Raw genomic sequence first — 26,535 nt, 5'->3', positions numbered from 1 at the left:
TTTAAGAAATGCATATCACTTGGTTAGAATAAAACAAGGATGAGTGGAAGACTGTTCAACACTCAGAATGGTCACTATGAGTACTTGGTAATGCCTTTTGGACTGTGCAATCTGTTTTCAAGCTTTTGTGAATGAGGTTTAATTCTTGAATATTTCAGTGTTTGTGTATCTGGATGACATACTGATTTTCTCCATAAACTACTGGATAATCAGCTATATGTCAAGGCGGTATCTTTCTTAGGATACATAGTCTCACCTAATCACATCCAAATGGATCAATTTCAGTTCTGTTGCTGCTCCTCTGCATGTTCTGACTTCTGAAGACAACAAGATGCATCCATGAGGCCAGGTGGACACTTTTCTTTAGTAGATTCAAAAGACCATCCTTCCATGTCCCAACAATCTGCTGTTTGTTCCTGAGGCTCTTCGGTCATCCACTGGGCTCACTCATCTGTGCTGAACAATGTTCAGGATTCAACAACGTTTCTGGTGGCCATCCATGAAGAAAAAGACCTCATCTCAAGTTAAGATGGGCTTGCTCCAGTTCTAACAGTGGTTGATCGATTTTCAAAGATGGCTCACTTCATCCGGTCATGATGAATCATTCAGGATCCATGGATTCCCTAATGACATTGTTTCCATTTCCGCCTTCTGGAAAGAGTTTAGCCTGTCATCAGGTTATCACCCTCAGTCAAATGGAGGTCTCTCTCCATTCCATTGTGTCAATGGTTTCCAGCCTCCACTTTTCCCTAACGAGGAAGAGGTGATGGTTCCATCGGCACTGGTGCTCGCCAGTCTCTTCTCCAGTTCAGCTCGGATGAAGGCTGAGTGTCCAGAGTCATCAAGTTCTTTGAAGGGTCCTGAGGCTAGAAGCTGGATAGCTGCTTCATTTATCGTAGACAAGACTCTTATCCACGACTTTACAATCAGCCTGGGCCATCAGGAGTTGGCCGCTTTCTCTCATTCCAGGCTTCCTGATTGTTTACACCTGTCATCACACCTGTCTCCTATGCTCATCAGTGTCAGCCATTGGTCCCACCTGTGTCTTGTTACCATGTGCTTAAATTCCCTGTCTCCCAGTGTTCCTTGTCGTTCACTGCAGAACCGAAAAATAAAGTACTTACAAATACTTTATCTCTGTCTCCCGGGTCGTGCAATTGGGTCCTACTTCCTAAGTGTCTGAGATCGTAACAACTACTGTACATATTTAGTTGTCTCTGAGGAGAAGCCTAAATATACATAGCAAACAAACGTGTTTCTTTATTTTTGGCATCCTTTGCAGCAATAGACCTGAGCTTGAGTAGCAGTTGTTCATCATCCCGTGCAGAGTCGACAGCTATGAGAGGGAAACACTGTGATGACAAACCTGTGAGGTCTGTGCTGTAAGCACATCAACCATGAGAAGCAACTGTATGAGCAACTCATCTGAAGAGCTACTCTGCATTTGATTAGCGTTTCACCCAACTGGGCTTCAGGCACAAATATCTTCAGCCATTAATTTTAATCAAACTATGTGCACACATGACCAATGGTTCAGGAAAACGGTGTGCAGTAATTTCCTGCAAGCATCGATGCATGACTTGTTTAAAAAAAAATTTGTCACAGAAATATGTTTTCCCCAATAGAAATGAAAAACACTATCTCTATTAGGTGTTAATCCAAATTAGTTAAGTAACGAGAGAGATGTATGTAGAATCGTCCTATATGGATATAATACTCACAGATACTGGTCTTTTGAGTTCTCGTTATACCACACAGCTGCAAAGTGGGTAAATGGATCTTGGAAGCCAATTTTAGCGACTGATCGTTTACAAGCTTCAAATAAGGAAAGTTAAATAATCCAGTAAATTAGATATATCGTTTAAATTCATTGCCAAGGCAGCTAAGGCAAGAAATGAGAGGCAGCATAACTGGTACCCGTTTCCAGTGTACTGCATCATTTAGTTACAAGGAATATATAACCAAGCAAACGAAAAGAAGCTGGAGCTGTCATTCTTTGTTCAGTATATAAGGCTTAAATGTATAAGGACACAAATGGACTGGGGTGAGAGGGTTGGGAGGCGAAGGTCAGCAAGAGACCAACCATTTCTTTACATCTGCAAAAGTCCCTGCCTCCTCTTTTTCTTCTTCTTACAACATTAAGCTTACGTGTATATATATGGAATGACATAAATGCTATATTCTCGCCTCTTTAGATGTAGGTTTGTATATATGCAGTCCACAAGACTGGTTGATTGGTTTTCACTTAAACAAGGAGTATTGTTGTCTGTATGTTGTCGTTTTACCTCATAGAGCCTCAGATTCGTAAGTAACCGATGACATGATTTCTAATGAGATGGGATGGGATTCTGCCCATGGAGTCCAAATATATTCGTTTAATTGCTTTTTCATTAAGAGGCTGGTGATCAGAAAAGCACATCATATCACAGTGTGAATGTTCCCTAGTTTCCTACAAGGAAGCACTGAGGGATATCGGGCCCATTAGACATCCATGCATGAACATACTAACTTTTTAGTGCTATTAGCATAATGGGGAAACGGAACAAAACTGCTCTCGCCGCCTGTTGAAACACATTGCTCTAATTTCCGACTTGTCCAATTGCCCTTGACATTCACTTGAGCCTAAAATATTGCCCTCATAGACGTGCTCTAACTTTGTGTTTGAATGCAGGACTTTTGGACAACCAACACCACTTTTAATCATACGGATTGACTCGTGTCATTGGCAGGACTTTTATTAAAGTACATTCAACCACAGAATGCTTCCCGGTGATCCATCGACATGTCATGTTTTCTCTTTAATGACCTGTGAAGCCGTACTCTTTACAATCCTGTATGTGATGGCCGATGGTTACTACTGTCTCTTTTTTGATCAATAGGCTCATCGGAGAAAGGGATTTGGAACACACTGCAATTAAACCTTGCACATTTATCTTCAATGACATGATGACTGCCAGTCCTGCACAGTGACACCCCTCGGTGTGGAAATGCAGACAGAGCATCTGACAGTCGAAACCTTTGACTGAACCTGGTTAACATCAATGAATCACACCTTGAGACCTCAGGATGGAAGACATAATTAAACAACCCAAAATAGATGCAGTCAGAATGTTAAACTCAATGACAAAATACATACTGCACTACAATACACTTGCTGTATGTCGAGTTTAGTTGGGCCGAGATGAAATGACGTGAACATTAAGTATTCAGTACAGGGATCTCCTTTGCAAGGTAGATTACTGGGAAATTGTTCCATGGTTTTACAATGTCATGGGAGAAGCCTTCAGGGCATACATGCATATTCAATCATAACTAAATAAAATAGATGGCGAATTTGAAAATTACTCCTGAATTTTTCAAACAGTTAATTTTTAAATATATCCCCCCTCCCAAGAGCAATATCCATCATTATGAACAGTGGTCCCCAAACTACGGCCCGCGGGCCGGATCCGGCCTGCCTCCACATTTGGTCCGGCCCCCTGAACAATATCAGAGACGCGTTCCGATTTATTATTTTTTTCACCTGGCCCGCTGCCGTTGAGATTGCAGTGAGACGCGGAAAAAATGTGAAGTGGTGCTCTTCGCAATAAAACATCTTTGATGGGACGTGTCGAGTCTCGGCCAATCAGCATTCAGATGTCGACAGCGTTTGGGAAGTTAGGTTAGCTTGAATGTTAGTCTGCTACATCTACTGCTGTAACGCTGCATGGTGTATCGATACTAACAAAGTACCCGTATGTTAAAAACTATGTGATTTAGCATATTTTTAGGATCGATACTTCATTAAAAGAGCGCACGATCAGAGCTCACGCGCTGCTCTGCTCCGTCAAATGTTGTCTGCACGCGCAGCGGTCACAGCGAGTGACGTCAACCCCCCCCCCCCCTATATATACAGTATACCTATATATACACACCTATATATATCTATATATATATACATATACATACATATATACACCTATATACAGGGCTCTCAAGTCTCACGCATTGAGCGTGAGACTCACGCAATTCGGTCTCATCTCACGCACTCCCGCCACACATCGAATTCCTCACGCTGAAAAAACCTCTCGGCTATTTAATGCTTGAATGCAGGGGTGCTCAATACACCGATCGATTGTTCCGCTGCAGAGCTCCGACGCCAGTCTGCGCGCCTTGGGATGGAGCAAAAAAATAGTCACTAGCACCACCCCCCCCCCCCCCCCCGTCAACAACTCTTTTCGGCTCGATGCCGATGGAAATCTCACGCTTGCCTGTCTTCAAAACTTGAGAGCCCTGCCTATATATATGTATATATATACACACACATATACACTACCGTTCAAAAGTTTGGGATCATCCAGACAATTTCGTGTCTTCCATGAAAAAAAAAATCACACTTTTATTTATCAAATGAATATAAAATATAGTCAAGACATTGACAAGGTTAGAAATAATGATTAATATTTGAAATATTAATTTTGTTCTACAAACTTCAAGCTCAAAGGAAGGCCAGTTGTATAGCTTATATCACCAGCATAACTGTTTTCAGCTGTGCTAACATAATTGCACGGGTTTTCTAATCAGACATTAGTCTTCTAAGGCGATTAGCAAACACAATGTACCATTAGAACACTGGAGTGATAGTTGCTGTAAAAGGGCCTCTATACACCTATGGAGATATTTCATTAGAAACCAGACACTTCCACCTAGAATAGTCATTTACCACATTAACAATGTAGAGAGTGTATTTCTGATTAATTTAATGTTATCTTTATTGAAAAAACAGTGCTTTTCTTTGAAAAATAAAGTCATTTCTAAGTGATCCCAAACTTTTGAACGGTAGTGTATATGTATATAATATATATGTATATATACTTGTATATATATATACATACATATATGTATGTATATATATATTATATATATATACATATGTATTTATATTGTATTTTTTTCAAGGCAAAAAAATGATTTCCGTGACGATCACATATCACACACAAAAATCCATCTTGTCAGGCTTCAATGTATGTGTCCGTTAAGCCAGAGCTTGGCCTAATTAGCTTCCTGTGAGGAGCTACTGGCAGCTACTGGCAGTTACAGGCGCGGCTTAGGTGTGTGTGTGTGACAATACAGAGAGGCAATTGAAGAGGTTCCCATATGGAAGCTGCAATAGCATCATTCATATCAGAACTGGAGATTATTTCCTCACTGAAAGAAAAGCAAAGAACAACACTAAAGGCTTTTTTCCATGGAAAATATATTTTCTGACTTTTACAACAGTTTGATTGACAGTTGGTGCATCCAATCTCACCTGCCACATATATATTTGTTTAAAGGGCATGGCCTTTTCAAAATAGTTTCCAATGACGGTTTCTCTGATGATTCCGTATACCAAAACATTTGGTGGGTCAGGTTAGCAGTTGTCAGCCAATGTTACTCATTAATAAATAAATAATAAGAGGACAATTTCCAGCTTGCAAGTATTTATGGCACCAGTACACTGTGTGTGAAATCAATTCAAAATAAATTACAGCATCCATGTTCCTAATAATGAGGGAAGATGTCAACAAGAGCAACGGTGTGGCGCATTAATATGGTTGTAATAGTTTGTGGACAACAATCTATAAGGTCTATAACACGGAGGAATACTATTTCAGTTTGTGTGTGGATCAAAAGGTTAGACAGCTGACAGAAGGAACAAAGATAGTTGGCAGAATAATGATACTTTCAATAGTGGCAGAACACTCAGATCTCCATTCGATATTGTGGTGTTTACTGGGCTTGCTTTTAATACCACCGCCGTCTTTGAACAATTTCTATTCTCCTCTGTGTTATCTTTGATCTTTTGTTTTGGAGCAAAGCCTAATTAGTTCAACCCTGAGCCAATGCTAATGGTAGAATTTCCTTTGTGAAAAGTATATTTAGCTTTCTCAATACCAACCCAAGGGTTCAATAAGGCCGATTAATCCATGCTAACGCTGACTAAATCACAACTACACTACTTTTTCTGCTAAATAAGAATGCTAATAAATGTGGAAATATGAGGAACTGAATTTCAGAAATATCAGGCCCAGGAGAGCTCACTGTATGCTGTATGCTTACTTTAGATACTAAGATTGAAGTAGTGTAATGATAGCCTTTAGCATATATTGTGAAATGTGTCACTGCCTCTGCTGGGTGGTTATGTGCTTTGGGGTCTTTTTAGTTTCATTGCACCTCAATCCTTGGAAGCCATGTAAATGGAGCCCTTAGTGAATGTTCCTCACTGCTCCTCTTTAGGCCCCATACGCCACATGCCATTCATTGTGAATTTAACTTAAACACTTTACAACCAAGCAATTAGTGCTCCTGTGCAACCCCCTGTTGTGTTAAGGCAACACAACTACTTCATTAGGTTGAAGAACTAAACAATGTTTGAGTTCAAATAACCACAGAAGTGGTGTTGTCTAGTTAAGTTAAAGTTGACTTCTGGTTTTCACACAGGACACAAACAGCAGTCTCCTGGGAGAAAGTCTGGTATTTTTAAACATTATCTTCTCCCTGTGCGGACTGTGCTCCTCTTTATACTGTACCACACGTCTTGGCTCACACTTACATATATTACGTACACATTGATATAGATAGGGTTTTATACAAGTTTAGCTTGGTTGGCTATATAGCCTCAGACAGAACCCCTTTTAGTAAGTCCTGTCAAATGCATTTATTATTATCTTAAACCTACAATCACTAGTGCCATTTGAATCAATGACAACGAAGCCCCCTTTCCAACTCTTCATTAAAATTAATCTTTGAGGGAGAAATGTGTATTTAACTGCATATGAAGTGTTCAGCATTTACCTCCTGTTAGCTCCCCCCAAAGCTAAATCAAACAAACAAATGGTTTCTAACCGCCGCAGTTTAAATGGCAATCTCTGTGATAAACCCAAAGAGCTGACCTTTCCCCTTAAGGGAGATGAATATAGCTTCATCAGACCCACCCATCTTCACAATGTCTCTCCAAGCCTCTCTGTATGCAGGCCACCTTTTGCATGTCAAAGATCTGATACCAGCATGAATTGCCTCCTGTCACTCTCTGTGAAACATAGCTAGCAGGATTTCTGATAGAGAGAAGGCACTATAGTGGCTGCAAAAGATTGCTTTGATGTGTCAGCTTCTCACCATATACGCTTTAGGGTATTTTTGTCATGTTGCCTGGCACTATAAAACGTCCATGTTGTTCTCTTGGATCAAACACAAAATATAGAACATCTGGTTTCATGCAGATAGAACCAGGCTCATGAATATATATTTTCAACATCTGCACGTTCAACGCTTCTTGTGCCTTTTCTTGGGCTATCTTTTTCCCATAATGAAATACAGGGAATTGAGAAGTAAGATTGGATTTTTTGATGGAACCAAACTGGGACGGTAATTGCATGATAATGAAGCACTGGGCTTCATTGTGAACATGTTTTTAGTGGATAAGAAAAGGGTATGTGCAACTCCACATGTCGGAGCTCTGCAACCTGTCTGTTACTGGCCACTGTGAAATCTCTCAAGCTCGTTTCTTACAGAATTAGTCAACAATCTGTGTACAGTGAACATGTAATTAAGCCATAGACTGATGTGGTGATTAATGTCTTCCTTTTTCTAAATGCAACTCTATGAGTATGGATAGAGGTCTCAGCTTCCATCAGTCGTCATATAAATCAAATGCTTTAATAGCATGTTATTTTACCTGTTACCCGCGAGTCATTTCCAGCTGCAATAATCTTTTTCTTCTATTAACATTCGCTAACTGCTTTGAGCAGTATATACAACTGTGTTATCCCTTTTTTATATATGGTAGTAGCCCTTGGTTAGTCTTCCACAGTTCTGACTTTCCTCTGGCTACTTCATTACAGTAATGAACTCCTATTGGTGGCTGCTTTTGGGCGAAATAGAGTTTGGTGACGCTCTCATTTTGCCCCAGGGACAATGGCACCATAGCAGCTAATGCATTAAAAGAGAGCAATGAGAAAGCCACGGGCCAGTGGGGGAGTCAGCGTGAGCTTGGCCCCTGTTATGGTCCACTTGGGCCTTAAACCACGGAATAAAAGCTCCTGGGGTTTTGCTATCAATCTGTATAAGGCAGCGATGTTTACGCTCAGTAGACGTACGGCAAATTGTCATACAGAGAATGGTTTGCACTAAAACACACGTTACACACACACACTCCAAGACAGCCACTGCACTCTACATGATCCATATTTTTGGACATGACAGCAAGGACGAAGAAAGTCGCAGGCATTGCCGCTGGCCTGTTTCGCTTGATCAAGCTGCTGGAAGCAACAGTGTCAGGACAAAGCCACCATGGAGCTGGGTTTACCAGGGAATTTCTGAATCATACCCAGAGGCGAAGCAGACTAACAGCAGACTCAAATGCTCGCTTCTCATTGCATGCTGTTAACGTAGAACGTCATCATGTCAAAAGGTAGAGGTTGTTTTTAACCCTTTGATGAGAACTTTGACTTCATATTTGGGGTTTTGTGTAATTATTTTGGGACATTTTTGGCTCTAGACAGATGTGTAATGAGATATTCAGTAAGAATGGTTGGTTTTGTTGCAGTTTGTAAGGCAAATGTCAGGTTAGCATATTAACCATGTGTATATCACCTTATCTTTATTAAAGATGATTGTTATTGCAACTGAGCATAACCCATATATCCCAAAATGAAGTCTATTGTACTTCCTAAAATAACAAAAGCAGCAGGATAAAACAATTTACTCATCTTTGCTGAGCAGAAGATACATACATTTACTCCCTTTATGTCAATGTCAAGTACATTATTGGAAAGAAAATAGCATTAATTGGTAAAGTTCAGCTTTAATAACAATAATAACAAATACTTTTTGGGTAAATCATTAAAAGTTTTATGAAACACAACCTGTTAACCTCAAAGTCGCTCCCTAGCACTTACATATTTTAGTAAAACGGAAGTTATTCGCAATCAGAATCACAATCAGTGGAAACTAAGCGTGACATTTTGAACTGAATTCATTGTGTAATGTTGACCCACAAGATGTGGGATTATTTTACTTATGTACAACTTTGAACACATTTTTGCAGAATCATAGACACGTTTACAAATTTGAGCGTGCACTCAGAGATTCACAAATCTTATATGGATTGAGATACATTTTCACATCTCTCCACACACATTTGAAAATGATATTGCTCCAATAATAACCCAATACTTCATTGTACAAGAGATTGTACAAAAGAGGAGGTTTTGTGTCGGTGTAATTTGCCCTAAACTGCAGACACATCTAAATTGTCTCAGGAATTACTGGTGGAATTAATAACAACAGCATAAAGCGGTGTCATTATCAGATTTATCGAGCGTACCACCCATTTATTGAAAAACAAACATCCTACATCTCAAGAGAACCAGTGAATTTGACACTCTTTCAGGGAACAATGTGGGCGTCTTGTGGCAACGCAGACAAATGGAGGGTCTCAGTGGTCAAGCACCAAAGTGAGAGAAAGAATACATTCAGGACTCGCACAGCATCTGTTCAACATGATAAAAAGATGCGTCTCCAGCCCTGTTATGGATGGCTAGGAAGCTCTGTGTCCAGTGTGGCCTGAGGTGACACGGAAACAAAGTATGCATGACAAATAGTGTGTGCGTCACCAGGCCAAAAAAAACACATGATAAAATCACGTCTGAGCATATTCTCCTTGACTGTGATGTCTACCATTTCTCCTCAATGTCATTGGGACCTCGAAATGTGATGTCATTAAAGGGAACACATCATGCTCCTTTACACGTTCATACTTGTATTTTAGGTTTCTATAAGACTGTTTATATGCTTTTAATGCCTTTAAATTAATATATAGCACTTAGACTTGCTTTATAATAAAAATAATATGAAAACCTCACTATTTACAATTTAGGACATTTAAGACTAGGATTACCTTGAAATTATCAATTCAGCAGTTTGATCGAACAAGGGCACTATTTATATTTTTCTGTCAACTCAACACGTGAGTTGGCTTTTGTGAAGTTTAAAGCAATTATGTTCTATTATTTTGATATTTCTTGTTGAAGTTTGAGTGATTTTGTACAACTTTATTGGTGAAGATTTTTTTTATGGAAGGTGTAATCATTCGAGCTTTCGAGCAAACAGAGCAGCTGCGACCCTACGAGTAGTCAGAGGGGAGAGCAAATGTGTGTTTTTGCATCCTCACTTCTTGATCATACAACTTTGCTCCTAGTTTGGAAACATTTGAATGAATTTAGATGGAAAATAGTTATATCTGACCATTTACTAGATAGTATATGGATTGATTACATTTCCTGTACTTACCAAAGTCATTTTGGAGGAAAATCTCTTGCGTTTTTAAGCTTTTTGCAAATGGCTTTTATTTTACAAGAAATCACAAAATGGTTTTTTTTAGGTTTTAATTAAATGAAAAGCTTTTCCTGAATAGTCCATATTGACGAACACTATGTAACATGCAGCATTAATAACTAATCATATACACCTTTACTATTACTCACTGCAATACAGATTGCCCTTAAACATTAAATGTTACTGTTAATTAATACAATGAGTGAATTTGATGAATATTAAATTCTGGCCCCACTAACATTATCTTAACTAACATAAAGCTGTCCTTTCAGGGGAAGACAAATGCCTAGCAGGACATTGATGGAATCAAGGAAAAGGGGGAAGAGTTAATTAAATGTTCAAGATAGGATCTAATAGAGATGAATATGACTCAGACTGCGTTTTAGAGCATGAAACATGTTGTGTAAACCTGCCATACGACCGTAATATGTTTAGTATCCCATTTCCATCCACTAAATAAAATGAGGTGCAAAACAAGGGATGTATGCTTCCACCACAGACATTTGCTCATGTGTTGAACCGCGTTCATAACTGGCTACTAAATGACACTCAATACAAAATAATAGCACAGCACGGCGGAAAGAACTCCATTTTTTTTTAAGAGCGACATGCTATAGCTTGTCTCAAATAACTCTCAAATTGCCTGTAAGCGAACAGTGTATCAATGAATACGCTGACTAGGTTTACAACGTTGATTTAGTAGCACTAAAGAGAGAGATTAAATGCTCCTTGTCCAAAATGAGGCGTACTTATCTCTTTCTCAGTTCCAGGAATTAACAAAGACAGTAAATAATGAGACTTAATAATCGTATAGATCCGAGGGTTTATTCAACAGCAATTAGTATGATAAAACATCCGTGTTAGAGTTTGAGTTAGAGTTAAAGCTGCATCCTTTAAAAAGTATTCTCTCCATGAAGCTCTGTACCGATGTAACCCAGATAATCTTGGGCTTTGTGACCCCAACTTTCAAAACTCTAAATGGTTGTGTTCTGCTCTTAAGAAAGACTTGGTTGGGCTTCTGCCAGGGTTTTTGTAATCGTAAAAAAAAACTTGAGCGCACTATAATATCATCAATACAGGCCTTCACCTGTCAAGGACATCTAGTCATCTCACTAATGTGAAGGAGAAACGTCTGCCAGTAATCCAGAGGTCAGAGCACAAGGGATTTGTGGAAGTACAGGATCGGTGTTACCCTTGAAGCAGCTTTGCACAGTGTATACAAAACGAAACAGTAACCTGCAGAAAAACAGCCCACTTACATCACAAAGTGTCAGATAATGGACACCTCCAAACATCAATACAGAGCTATTTCTCTAGAAACTGATTATTGGAGAACCAATTTGATATATCGCGTTTACAGCAGTAATAGCTGAATGTCAATAAGGTAAACATTCAATAATGTACTCTGCCTCATACCATTAACATCTTGTTCCTCACTGACATTGAAATTATGGGACTTGGGCATGTGATTAGCTTCTTCTTGTACGAATGCCCTAACATCAGAAACGAATGCATTCAGTGTGAACATCATTACGCAGACTCCTGCCTTGTATCCAAGCATGGACTACTGTCATTTCATGCTTCTGGAGAGGAGAGACCCCCCCTACTGCCGTTGTGTTATCTTACGAACACAGCTGTAAACCCCGTCAACAACCCTCCCGACCCCCTTTACCGCCCACACATTCTGCTTCACTGGTCATGAGTGACCTCGACTGGAGTGAAATGGAGGAAGAGGGCCGATTTGTTTGTTGTTTTGGCTTTTATTTTCACGACTAGATTCATGGGTTCATGGGATGGGTTCCCATATAAGGAAACCTCAAACCGAATCTAAAAAGACTATTAGAAACTACAGGGTGGAGATTTGTTTCTGATGTGTTCTGATGGACGACATCTGTATAATTTATTATTTTCAATATCAGCTGTAAAATAATAATTTTCCTGACCTGTCTGAAATTTATTTTAAGAGTTCAAGACCCAAATATTAAAAGAAATCTCCACTTTCTTTCTTATAAATGAAGTATAATCAGCATTGATTGTATGGTCCAATATAATGACAACAATAGAGGGTTTTATAATGTCCCACCACTTCCTGTTTCTAATTGCAGAGAACACATTGACCTCCTGCAGTGAACATCAGAGCCAAAGTGCTGCTCTATTCATGATTAGCCATTTTAATCTGAAGAAGAGTGGACATGTCCACTTAATGACATTAACCTTACCACTGTGTCACATATTTTGTGACCTATAGACATTGACTCACACACCAGCATGGTTTGAGCCGTCAGTGAATGACTGTTTTTGTAACCACAGTGACGCCACCTAAAGCCGACACATCTACGTTGAGTGCTCACACATCAGCTACCTGCCTGGTATTCCTCGTCATTGTTGATATAAGTTGTGACACCAGTGCTAATATAAAAGCTGTAGTATGGGACACAAATATATATCTGCACCAAATCACCTCCCTACAATCTTCCAGCTTCTGGAGCATGAGCTAAAAATGTTCCGCTGAGAAGACAGACAAGCCCCACAGCACAGCCTGAGAGCCCCCCCCCATCCCCAGCCCACCCCCCCACCATCCCCTCCAGATCATCAGGGCTCACCCAGCCCATCCTCTCACATCAACTCCAGCCCTCGATTTCGGGCTCCTGCCCTGGATCCAACAGGCTGTTTAAAAAGCAGAACCTCCACCCAGCGCCCCTGGACCTGCCTCTCTGTCACCCCCGGCTCACGACCCACCCTGTCAGGTGTTCACCGATATCTTCAACACCTCCCTGGAGACATGCCAATCCCATCACCAGGCATCCCTCCACCATCATCCCCACCAACAAAAAATGACCCAAGATCAAACCTCAATGATCACTCTGGTCCGACTCTGCTCTGAACGCTTGGTGCCTATCACACCATCAGTCCACCACCTGCCACTCCTGACCACCAACACCTGGACCCCCTGCAGTGCAGGCGCCCACAGACACAGTCTGGGTGCAGTCATCAGCCAGCATCAACCAACCCCATCCTCCAGCCTCTGACTCCTTTGTGGACTTCAGCTCTGTCCCTCTTGTCTCCCTCCCTGCTGCCTCTTCAGCTCTGCCCCGTCCCCAGCTGCCAGCCTCCACCCTGGACGCCACGTGCACACCTGGGTGGATCTTCCTGGCAGCAGGATCTGAGCTGGCAAGCAAGGCAGGAGAGTCTCCAGAACACGCCCCAGGCTCCTGGTTTCCCTCTCTCCTGTTCTCCCTCCTCTGTGCAACCCTCTCACCTCACCAACAGCACCACAGTCACCAGCTCCTAAAGCTCCCTGAGTTCAGCTCTGCAACCACCCTCATGACCACCTCTCTGACGGCCTCTGGCGGGACACTGACCCCCTGGTGGACCTGACCCCACTGGGTGACCTGGTGCAGCCAGAACCTGAGATGGAGGGGAGATGGTTGACAGTGGAGATCTCTACCTTCCCTGAGCCCACAGCCCCCCTCGCCCCTCCGATGCCCCCCTCTCTCCTCCTCCTGGAGTCCCTCCTCCTCCATGTCCTCATCTCTCCCTCAGGACCTCAAGTGGTCGAAAAGCCCAACAAGAAAGCAAGAAGGCCCAGCAGAGGATGTTCTTCCCTGAGCAGAGAACCTGCCAGGGAGCAGGAAGATGCAGTTGACGATCCATCACGCCATCGCCATCCCCATCATCATCTCCTCCTCCACCACTCACTGCCCACAGCCAAGCAGCAGCCAAAGAGCAGAGCATCGAGCATCATCCCGAGAGCCGAGAGGCCGAGGGTTATCGGTCTGGGTCTTCCTCCTGTCCTGTTCACTGTCTTGGTCACGGCCAGAAAGATTGAGGGACCCCTCCACCCACCACTCCTCCTCTCCCTCCTCCCTCGAGGAGGAGGCTGGTCCATCATGTCCACGACCTCCCGCCACACCAATAGCTTTTTCGGGCGGTCCTCGGACATCCGGACTGACTGGGGACCCTGACTGACACCCCAGGACCCCCACCTCTTCTTCTCTCTTCTCTCCCTTCCTCCTTCCTCCTTCCTCTTCCCTCCTCCTCCTCCTCCTCCCTCTCTCCCTCCTTCCTTTGTTTGTTGTTGTGTCATGTCAATGTTGCATGTTGCACAAAAAAAAAAATCTCGTTTTTGTTGAAAACATTCATTCTTTGGCAATAAACCTGTTTCTGATTCTGATTCTGATTCTGATTCTGATTCTGATTCTGATTCTGATTCTGATACATGAACATTTAGCTGAAAGCTTGTCAAATCCAAAGTCTATGCACACAACATCATTTGCTGTGTTTGAAGTATTCTAACAAAGTCACGTGACAAGCAGAAACTTAAACTGCCATGTTTGAATGTTCAAAGTTATAGCTTTGTTCTGATCACCACTGCATTCTGAGGAAAACATCTGGCTCCTTAGCTGCTACATGCTCCACTTTGGTCACCAGCTAGTCACCATTTAGATGAGTAATGCAAGGAAAGTGGAATGTAGTAGTTTGATAAGAGCTATTTCGCTGCAATAAGCTGAAAGAAGCTAAAAGCTTTGGGGAGCTGCAGAGTGGGTGATATTTCTCTGTGAACATATTGATTAAAGTATCTTTGATTTTTGACATATATTATGCAATGTCTCATTCTTCAGTTTGTCTTGGAGATACTTGCAGTTTGAAGGCTAGACGTTGTGTGGCCATGAGTTGCAAATGAAACTCGATGCGTTCTTTCACCTCCTGCATGTGTGTGAGGGAGTGATGTGTAGAAAGCAAAAAAAACCTATTTGATTTGAACCTCTATATAAAGAGCTGACCTAAGGGAATTTGTTTTTGTGGTTCCCTGCATGAACAGGAGAGAATGTTGCACTTTAATGCTCTTCCAGCTCAGCATTAGCTGGCTAATACATATCTGTGGGGATTAAAAGTTTACCCTGAGCTGATGCCCATCAGCTACACTTCATGATGCATTTATTATTCAGTGGCTTGTGGTTTTGATTTCGGCTGGAAGCCGAGGCATATCCCAAAGACATGGTTTAGGGCTGGTAAGGAATAGGCTTGGATGGACACCAATTTCTCATCCATGATGAAAAATTTAATTTAAAATCCGACTGTGTGGCCAAGTGTGTGTGCTCCCTCACTCCCTTTTGTTTTTAAAGAAAGAGTTGCTGATGAAACATAAAAAGCATTGAGGTTAGTTACTTTTGCTTAAAGTGTGTTTCAGTGACTTTTACTGGTGAAAAAAAGCCTGTTGATTAAGCAAATCCAAATAGTCCTCTGAGAACAGGCTTAATAAATAATGACTTGTTTGAAGTCTTCCTTTTGACACACTGCAGTTACGTTTCCGATATATCGTCAATGAGATTTAAAGCGTACCAGCACAATAATACAAACTCTTTGATTATCTTTTAAAGAATCTTCATTGTATCCTTAGTCTTTATATTTCATTACTAAGTACACCACTACTGTTCATGGTGGCGTTGGAAGTGGAGCGCAAACCGTCTGTTCGACTCTTGTCTCCAGCTTGGCTCTCATTTTTTGTCATTAACTCACGTAAACATCCCATCTGTCCTCTTTTCACGCTTCCTCTTCATCAGCACTCCTTGCTGCTCTACTATGTGTATCAGCCACGTACGCAGGGACTTGTTTTGGGTGAAAAGATAAGAGAACCCCAATCAAGATGACATCCCCATTAACATTCAGTTGATACAAAAAAATACGATTAGTCCCTGCATGTGATGTCAAGCATGTCTGCTTTGTTGGCACTTTTCATTTTTTCAAGGGCTGTCCTTGACCAAATTCTTAGTCGACCATCACTCAGTTTCGGAGGCATCATTTAAAATGTTGTATTTACCAGACGTTTTCAGAGGTTTCGAGGAAATAAGTCATTCAGCAGTGAAAGAGCAAAAGAAGACGACACATCGACTCAAGAGAACCTCGTCGACGGAGACCAAAATGACCGCCTATTAAATTAACAGGTGGAAATTGAGTTTTTTCACCCGCATTTTCGGATGCAAATATTTATTGTCAGGGACAAGACACATTTTAAATTCATGTTGGTTGTAAAACATTTGAATTGAAGTCACACAATCATTTACTTCCTCTTCCCTCTACTGTTTAATAGCCTCCAGATATAACTTTGCTTTTGCAGATACTTCCATACCAGCTGGGACTAGCATCAGAATTTAATTAAAAGATATCACAGAATGATGGTGTTCTCGTCCAAACACTGAGCTTTTAAAGTTTGGAGAGAAGTAAGCACAATTTAGCCAGGCCAGACTGTTTCCTGTGAGTATTATTTTTCTGCTGTTAATGGGTGTTTCACAGAATTCTCGAAGGAAAACACAAGTAATTTAAATTTGAGGTTTTAAAGGGTATTCAAAAGTCTATTGGCAGAAATCCGGACATGGGCTCTGTACCATGAAGCAGGATTCGGGCTTAGCGAAGTAACTTTACGGTTTTCAGTTCCACAACGGAGGCTCACTTCTTATCGAGATAGATGACCATTGTTACTTATGCTGAACACCTAACCTGCTCCGTGTAGCAGGTAATGTTCGAGATCAACTCCTATAAAAGCACCGCCTACTGACCAATAAAAGATGGGTACGTGGATCATAAAAGAAGTTCAAGTCATAATCCAGACTAAAAGTAACATGCAAAAAAGACAGCTGGTAATGAATCGTTGACTTTGTAAATGCGTAAATTAACTGATTTATATTTCCCCAGAGATATGACTAGAATGCCATGTGTGTATTCCATTAAATTAATGTGTTACAGATCTATTCTTATGGCGTGTGTGAAAATATGTTTGCCTTATTTTCCGCTGCCACCTCAGAAGTGTGAAAATGACTTGGGAGAAAAAAGGGAAAACAAGATCTGTATATATTCTCTCATCATATATTCGCTTCCGTGTGTCAGCTTCTCGAGTCGTGTGTCGCAGGGCGACATGTCGGAGTCGTGTCTTACATTCACAGATTTTTGATCGGCCTTCAATTCAGTTTCACGTCACTGGGGTTGCAGCTGAATACATCTAAGCAACACATTAACTTACCGGAATACACACATCAAATGAAGTCAGATCCATTGTGCTCTAGATGAAGCAGTGATATTATACATCTGTTAATTAAAGCATTCACAGTGTAGGAGATTTCTTGCCTGCTGCCCTTCTTGCATTTGGCAGTTTAAGGTGCGTTTACTTTCAGCATTAATTATGTGTTTAACGTCTATCTCCGATATGATTGTTTTCTCTTTGTTTGTAAAATGTGCCGCTCTGCTGACAGCAGACTTGTCCATGTGTGTGATTAGTCATACGCTGCAGTCCCTTTACTGACTTTTTCCTTTGAGAAAACGTTGAGACCCAGTCAGGCCAAAAAGTGGCAACTTCATCTTCCAGGAGCTTGGTGAGATTGAGACTACTTAAAGTAGTTGGTTAACATTTTGTTAGAGCACTTAATGCTCTTACTTTATAGTATTCCATTAACGTGGCTCTCAGTTTTGAATACTTCGGTTCAGCATTCATACAAAGTAGGGCGCTTTGAAGTCAGTTTGCTCTTTGTCGAAACCCTAACTTTGTGCACCAAAGTTAACAGAAGTTTAACTTTTGTGTGTTTATTTTGCAAGCGAATCCACTGATTTAAATGATTTATTTCATTTATTTATTCGAATGAAAAGTTGTAATTGCCTCTCTGACCGTGCCTGCACCCATTTGCCCAGCAGTCATTCAAATATGAAGTTGGTGATCAAGAAAAAGGTGACTTTAATTAAGGAGTGTTATCTTTGGGGACATTATTTGCCACAACATGTTGTCATCCATGTCTCATCACAGCAGGGCCAGTCCCACAACGTGTTCCTCTCCCATTACTTCATACTCTCTTGACTTGCAATTTTTTAACTGTGCAGTAGCTGTAAAATAAAAGCTCAAAGTGGGGCCAAAATGACTGGTGTATGATATAAGTATGAATGGACCCTTAATAAGGCTCATCATTTTAATGTTACAAACTTTCTGAGAAAACACTTCATTCAAAGTTGTTCTGCTTCCTGCTATAATAGGACTCTGTTCAGTTTAAGAAAATAATGAGCTCTCAGTTATATACACACAGATATTGCGTCATTGATGAAAACTGGAGAGTCTAGAAGGATTTGCTCTTTGAGTCTGAAATTTAAAGATGATGGTTTAGCTGAACATTTTTCAGTTATTAAACAAAAGCACAGAAACACGAGAAATATCTCAGTGACATATGCATCATCTTAATTGGTCATCCATGGGGAAACAACTAACACAATCGAATCCACAACACACATTTGAAGTTATCTAATTGTTAAAAGTGTTAGGTTAGATTTGTTTCCTGCGTGCCTGTTACAGTACATCGAACCCAACAAATCCACATTATTTAAAACCAAATATGAGAAACAGAACACATCTCAACAATAAAAATAACATCTAAATTGATTAAAGCGTTTCATACTCCTTTTCAAAGAAGTTAAGTCATTTCATTTGTTTATTTAGATAATTCTGCTAGTGACCCACTTTCTGAGGATGTGATGTCTGTAAGTGGAGCGATTATCTACTTTAATTAATTTGTTAGAGTTAAGAGAAAAACACAGTGCGCCTCAACCCCACGTCTGACTCATGATCTTTCAGTGACTGGAGAACATCAGGGAGCCTCACAGTTTGCCAACGAACAAACATAAATTAGATGGCGTTGATCCATTTGCAAAATTCGTGTTTCCGCTGCTGTGATCGCGACATACTGGTGAAGTCGGTACGTGTGATCATTTCGGTAAAGTCTCTTGTGTGTCGTCCTTAGGGCAGCAGTATGTAGAAACTTAATCAAAGTTGCACGAATCAAAACTGCTGTTTAAGACCCCGCTGTGAACAGACGCAAGTAGCATGACTTAAGTTCCGCTTGTTAATGACCCTCCACACCAGATGGCGGCGGTTGCAAATCATAGTTAACGATACAGTACATTGAATGTCTTTATAGTGCCCAACTGTGCACTAACTGGTGCTGGGCAGGTGTGAGCGGAGAGGTGGTTGAAGCCTGCAACCACGCCGCCAGATGCCTACACACTGTTCCCTTTTAAACAAAAAACTGCCATGTACTGAACAAAAGCTGTCATTGAATCTTTCGTCAGATTTATTCTCTTGTATTTCCCAATTTTTATGAAAAAAATTTGTTTAAAATGGGACAAAAAAGCCTTTCTTAGAGTCAATATCTTAGCTTGTCAGAGTAGAGAAGCGGGTGTTCCCAGGATTATCTCATTATGTAATAATGTGTGCCACCACCATTATCATGTTGTTGTCCCCTGGAGTCTAATTTCACCAACAACTGTATGTTGAGTATCACAGTATCAATAAGTTAGTTATCAGATCAGCACTGAGCCGATACCCAGCCACAAATTAATTCATCCTGGGAAACAAAGAGGGCAGTAATGTAAACCAATGAAACAAACCAGAATCATGCAACATAACGAATCTAAATCCTACCAATCGGCAGCAACATTTCAAATAACTGCCGGCAGTAGTTACCTGGGGAAGAGTGAACACTAAACAAGTTAACTGGTTGGACCGACACACATATGCTCCCTGCAACAATGAAGGCCAATACAACACTTTGGCTGTAAAGCGACGACTTTACCAATTCACAATGATTTGTCTCTTCATTTTTTGTATTACATGTGTCCCTTGAAAAGTCCCATAACAAAACCCACATGCAACTAAACGGGAATGCAGATTAGGCTCAGGAAACCATATTCTGGGTTTCCTTTTTGATCCAAACGGACCAGAAGTGTTGCAACAGCACGAGACACAACAGTCTCTTTCTCTCTCACACCCATCTCCAAACCCTCAGCCACCACCCTCTCAGACTATAATATGAACTTTATTTACTCCACCCTTCATTCACGTTTTACATTCTCAGTTCGTAAAATCCAATGTGTTCACTATTGTCTATGACAATCATTTTCTTCAAATCTCTTACTATGCTTCCTGTGTCTGACACCAACCGTCCACCCTCTCAACGATCAATCTCATCTCCTCTTTCATTGCGGAACAATTCCTCTCAATCTCCCGGCCTAGTTCTCCACTTTACTAATCTCCACGCAGCCTCCAGCTAAATGAATCACTCTCTCAATATCTCTTTCACATTTCTCTCCATCCCAGTTTGCTCCATTCCCATTGTCACCCTCTATCTCTCCAGCACACCACTCCAGAGCTCTATCAGATTCGGCCTGTCTTTTACACCTGCCCACCTCGTGCTCCTCGATCCCTTCCTCTCCTCTCTCGTTCCCTCCTACCTACGTGGCGAGCACACAAGCTAGTAGGAGAGCGTGTAATCTCTGAGAGGAGGGGCTGTCAGTCGACTGCCCTCCAGGCTAAGAGCTGCTCTCCTCGCCCCTGGGTTCACGGAGTCACGGCTCGGTTCCACTCCAGGATTATGCAGATCTTAATTCCCTTTCGTTCCCACCTGAGGTCGGCAGGGCATGAAATAAGGAAAGTGTTCACTGCAAATAAGTTTTTTGCCACCAAGAAGAATAGAGAGGGGATATGAAGGATGGATGGAATGAGGAAGGAAGAGAGAGGAGGACGCTTGGTTGCTGGTGGATGTTATGAGAGAGAGAGAGAGAGAGAGAGAGAGAGAGAGAGAGAGAGAGAAACGTATAAGTAATAAGGGGAATGGAGAGGGGAGTGTTTTTGTTGTTTATCCCCCGACAGAATGAACACACACGGACCAGAGCTTTCCCCGCTGTCCTTCCAAAAATGAAAAAAGACTCCGCGATGTACGTGTGCCAAACACTTTTCTTGTTGTTGCTGTAAACATTGAGCCATGCACATTTGCCCCATTGCATGTTTCGGTTTAAGCAGGCAATGCATGTGATGTTTCCCACATGCTGGTGGACCTTATATGAATATCATATCATACATTTGTGTTCTCCCTCGAAAGCCACCAGTTCTGTACCAGCGGGAAATCCACAGGTAGTTTGAGACCAGGACCTATTTTCTCTTCGCACTACGACAACACGGTTAGATATCTGATGCCGCGATTTAATAATACGTGTTTTCATGTTGACTTTGTTGTACCTTTGCATGCACTGCAATTTAAAAATTATAAAATGAGACTATATTGGTTTTTTTCTTCATTTTTGAGTTGGTGACGAGAGATTCCAGTTCTCCCGACGCGTGAAATTCTCGTTTTTTTAATGAAAATCAGAAATCATGACCTCCGCTCGCATCTCGCACACAGCCCACCGCTTTATAACAGGTGCTTTTCATATTCTGTATGACATTAAATGGCTGCGACACCTGGTAGCCAAAAATGGATAGTTATTTGAAGGGGGCTAAAAAAACATTTCAAACAATACAAACAACGGGTTGGGTCAGTTATCTGGAGAGTTGCATCCAAATCAGGTCAAAAGTATCTTAAAAAGACAGATGACGTGAACAGCGAGTATGTGCGTCGCCTCTGATGGTTGAAAAGTTGATGTAGAGCAGAAAATAAGACGGAACAAAAACTCATGAGAATAAAAGAGGTTAGTGCGCCTCACCTGATAAAGCCTCGTTGGAAAAAGCAGAAAGACAAGACATACAGAATCCGAATAACCTGTGAGAGCATCCTCTGCTTTAAAGTCTCTCCTCAGTCCCGTTGAATAACTTGCAGAAAATTAATTGTTGGAAATTCAGCAAATCCACTGAGCAGCTCGTGAGACTCGGCTGACAGGAAGGCATGCATCGTCTCTCTCTCTCGGTGTGATCCAAGCAGCTTGTCTTAGGGGGAAACTTCTCCCCCTCCCACCAAGTCCAGAGGGCTGCACACATCCACACAGCAGGCTGGACAGTAAGTGCGCGCGTGGATGGGGAGTGTCGGATTGCGTGTCCCTGTGGTTTTTTGGACAGTGGTTTTGCCAGCTTGTTTTCTTTCTTTTCTCGTTGTAAGGAGAAGAAAAGAAAAAAATTAACGGGTGTGAAGATTTCAAGCAATGGTAGCTTTTGCTTTGGCGGCTGCCTCATGTGTAGTTGAGCTTAATTGGTGTATGGAGTGATGGCGGTGATGAGATAAATTGCTGAAAACACGTCCAAATACACATTTCTATCACGGGCTTTCACGGGTAAGGTTCAGGTGCAGAAAAAACAGGCTGGACTCCAGGTTTGAGTGACACAAAAAAACACGTTTTACGAACAAGAAGGACTGGTTGTAGGCAAATTGGCACACAGGCTGAGGGCAGGTGCAGGGAATGAAACAATCAGGAGAGGCTAAGGGCAGGTGCATGCAGGGAATTAAACAATCAACAGAGGCTGAGGGCAGGTGAAGGGAATGAAACAATTAGGAGAGGCTGAGGAAAGGTGCAGGGAATGAAACAATCAGGAGAGGCTGATGGCAGGTGCATGCAGGGAATGAAACAATCAGAAGAGGCTAAGGGCAGGTGCAGGGAATGAACAATCACTGAGGAGACAGTATGGAGGATGTGTGTGGGAGTGCATCTTATAGAGGATTCTTACTTATAGTACTCGTGTCAGGATAACCAACATTGTTTTGGTTTCTCAACTACAAACTATTTGTATTAACCTCCTTTCAGCAGCAGCAGACAACAATAGGTTTAATGAAAAATGTATATCGATAGTGCAGAAACTGCCCGGCCCAACCAGCAGACAGACAAAGTTAGCACCTAGCTGGTGGACGAAGCATTCAGCAGCAAAAAAGCCACAATTACAGTTTATTTGGTTTTCATTTATCAGGTGGACAGAAAAACAAGTTGAAATGGATGCTAATGTTTCAATTATCTGCTGCACGTGCAAATGGACAATTAGCTGCCGGATCAACTTTTTAACGCTAACGTCATTGCTGTGTTTTTAGCTTGTTGCACTGCCTCCGGGTACAGTTTTTAAATCCTTTACATGAGTGCTGTAAAATTGGGCTACTAAAATAACTGGGTTTAGGGTTAAAGAAAGAGTGAGGTCATAGATTTAAAATATGTATTTCAGGTGTGAAATCCTGAACAAATTCTTATCTTCAGCATGAAAGCCACACCTGTCACAGTTTCAGCTCCACGCCCTCCTCACTCCCCGTCGTCAGTCTAACTCTCTTCCTGTTGTCACAGTTCAGCTCCTCACTATGTGGTTCAGTCACGCCCACCTCGTCAGTCTGACTTCCTTCACCTGTTTACACACCTGTCTTTGATCACTAATCAAATCCCTATATAGTCTCTTGCCACACACACACACACACACACACACCTTGCCAGATGGTTCTTCCTTTTCTATGCCAGACTCTCCAGCACTTGTTTCTCGACGGATTTCCTGTTGCCGACCCTGCCTGTCCCTGGTTAACCCGCTAGTCCGACTCCCCGTGAACCTACCAGCCCTTCGTCCTGTTGATACTCTGCCTGCCGTTTCCAGAGTGTGGAATATAAGTTCGAAGGATCCCTGGAGTCGAGGGTGCATTTGGGTCTACACACGAGTCGTTTACAACACCCATATCAACTATGGCTCTCGGTGTCTTTCAGATGTGCAGTGTCTCAGGTTGTAGTTCAATGTACCCGTACTGACGATTAGAAATGGCAGTCTAGTTGCACAACTTGACCTATTACTCACAGGATCTGACCATCAAATTGCTTCTGTTGCAGTCATTCGTCTCAGCGATTGGATAACACCCGTCTTGTGTTTCCCGAGCAAGCAGAGGTGTCCCTCTTTTATGTGGGAAAACTCAGCAGATTAACCTTTGCTTCATACAATTACTCAATCTCCTTGTTCCTTCTTCCCTGAAGCCACAGGATGCATTGAATTGAATTCTTCTTATGAAGGACAGGACATCAAAATCCTTTTCACTCTTATAGTTAATATACACTATTTTTTGATACTGTATCAATTAAATGCTGCTTTTGTGTTTGGCTCTGCTTTACAAGCTGGCAGGCAGACTTCATTCCAATGTATTATAAGTACAAACTTACTGTACCACATCAAGAAGGCTTGTTCACTTATGTAAACACTCTTTTATTAATAAGTGACAATCATCCTTGGGTTATAAACAATTATAACAAATTGATTACACCGTCACCCGCTGCATACTCAAAATATGTTGTGATGTACACACTCACACTCTTTTTACTGACAATCACATCTCAATTAAAGAGCAGAACGCAATCAATTGAGTTCAAGTTCAAGATATGGGAACAAAATAAGTCTCTGCAGGTTAATGGTAGAAAAGACAAAACACATCCTGGATCCCCGGATCATGCTACTTGAATGAGCATGAAACAAAAGAGAGCCCAGATAGACAAACTAAAGACCAAAAGTGAGCGCTCAACTCGCTCACTCGTTTGGCTGAAGTAACAGCTACAAGAAAAGCTGTTTTCCTGCTGATAAGGTAAAGGTCAAGACTGGACAGTGGCTCAAAAGGGGGCAGACACAAGAGCACTGAGAACTAGGTTCCCAGGAGAGCAGCAGCAGCCCCCTGTATGGACGACTCCACCTCACCCCTCTATCAAATTGTGCAGAAAGAGTGGATATGTTCCTGGGGACAAGCCATCTGTTTTCATGAATAGTATTGACTGCTGCAAGGTATCCTCTGTTACTACATCCTGTCTGACCATGGGAAAAGTACTGGAGGAAGAACATAATTACAGGGACAAGTCCCTAAACAAGCCTCCACTTGCTACTGTACTACAGTTGAGAGGAGGGGGGCCATGAGGCCTGCCAGATATCCACTTCTGTCTAGACCAAGTGAGCACAAACACAGCCGCTCGAGGGCCATACATTAAGCTTCAGGGTCTGTGTTATGTCGCGTACCCTGTCCTGCCCTGCACCTGATTGCATATGAAAGACGCTAGGGGTGGCCATCCAGCATTTTGTGAATATATGTGCTCTGTGGATGGCGGAGATCAAACTATTACAATATAAATGTGTCACAAATATGTAGTTTCACATTTAAAAACGGTGTAATTTACTTAAAAAAGCTGGCCACTGTAGCTTTTAGTAAAAGTTACTCAAACAGGAGTAAATGATGCATTTGTTGGATATAATTTTTTCTGCGGATTAAGATACATTTGGTCTGCTAGAGAGTATTTACTGCAGCAGGATGTGGGGTTGACTCAAAATAAACTACAGGCCCAATGTTTTAGGTTATGAATAAACGGGCCAGTCAGTAAAACCAGGTTTTGATTTGTTCCAACTTGAAGTTACGAATGCTGAAAATATCAACTCTTCAATCTTTCCTGTCACTCCCTCACCTCTCAACCTGCCCGGATCTCAGCTTTGTTTAATAAGGGATTGCTTCGCTTGAAAGGTCAGATTCCAGCTCAGGTGATCACTCTGGCCCTTTTCCCAAGCTCCCATGCAACCGAATGGAAAGTGTTCTTTGAATACTCTGCCTTAATTTAACTATAAGCCATGGTTCTGTTTAATTCATGATCACATATCAAACTTGACCTTTAAACGCAGTCACCAAAGGTGAATATGTTGGGATTGGCCCTGATGTTTACCCAAATTGCGTTGTAGACTTGTTTCTTTTCTTGTCTGCGGTCGAGGAAAAAAGATCCCGAGACAATGACAACATTTATCTGTAATTCCCAAACTATTCCCAATCCATTATCTTCTCATCATGTCCAGCATTCTCTCTCCTTTCACCCGACCCTGATCTCAGCCTTATATATTAACGGGTTGGCTTGCCAATGAAAGATCAGATTCCAGATGTGGCCTTTTACACCGATCACACAATGAAAAGTGTTCTTTGACCAATATATAATATAACCGTAAAACCAAGATCATGTTTGGAATTGGCCTTAATATTTACCCACATTGCATAATAGGCTTGTTTCTTTACTTGTCTGTGGTTGAAAAAGAAAGAAAATAGAAAGATCCCGACACCATGATTTCGACTACATACATTTCCAACATTTCTGAGTAAATGACTATGGGCTACCTATTATGTTGTCATCATATCCAGCATTCTTGCAATTGCTGTGAAAGTTGTTTTCATCTCCAAGTTGTTTCAACCCCTTAGTCCCCTAGAAATGGTTGCTCAGCCATGCACAAAATCCCAATCTCCACCCCCACCACCACCGTCTCTGAGGGATTGACCTGTGGCTAAAGTAGCCTGTTTGTGGCCTAACCTCTTCCTAATCCTCAATTGAAGAGGCTGTTGGTCTGGGTGATTACAAAAGGCTTTGTGCAGCGGCCCATGCTGTTTATGGCCTGAAGATGTGATTATCTTCAAAATG

The 26,535-nt window shown here is 41.6% G+C and overlaps 1 protein-coding gene across 2 annotated transcripts in view; it reads right to left on the bottom strand.

The window, feature by feature from the left end:
• The window catches only part of glra4a (glycine receptor, alpha 4a), a 47,944-nt gene extending 25,985 nt beyond the window's left edge, over window positions 1–21,959 (bottom strand). For both annotated transcript variants that reach the window (XM_056438979.1, XM_056438978.1), the window contains exon 1: window positions 21,868–21,959. In XM_056438979.1, the coding sequence (XP_056294954.1) occupies window positions 21,868–21,935 (68 nt within the window). In that variant the 5' untranslated portion in view covers window positions 21,936–21,959. The remainder of the gene's footprint in view (window positions 1–21,867) is intronic.
• Between the last annotated feature and the right edge of the window lie 4,576 nt (window positions 21,960–26,535).

The sequence above is a fragment of the Pseudoliparis swirei genome, chromosome 19 (assembly GCF_029220125.1).
Source record: "Pseudoliparis swirei isolate HS2019 ecotype Mariana Trench chromosome 19, NWPU_hadal_v1, whole genome shotgun sequence".
In the NCBI taxonomy this organism is placed as follows: Eukaryota; Metazoa; Chordata; class Actinopteri; order Perciformes; family Liparidae; genus Pseudoliparis; species Pseudoliparis swirei.
This window is presented reverse-complemented; position numbering and strand designations above follow the sequence as displayed.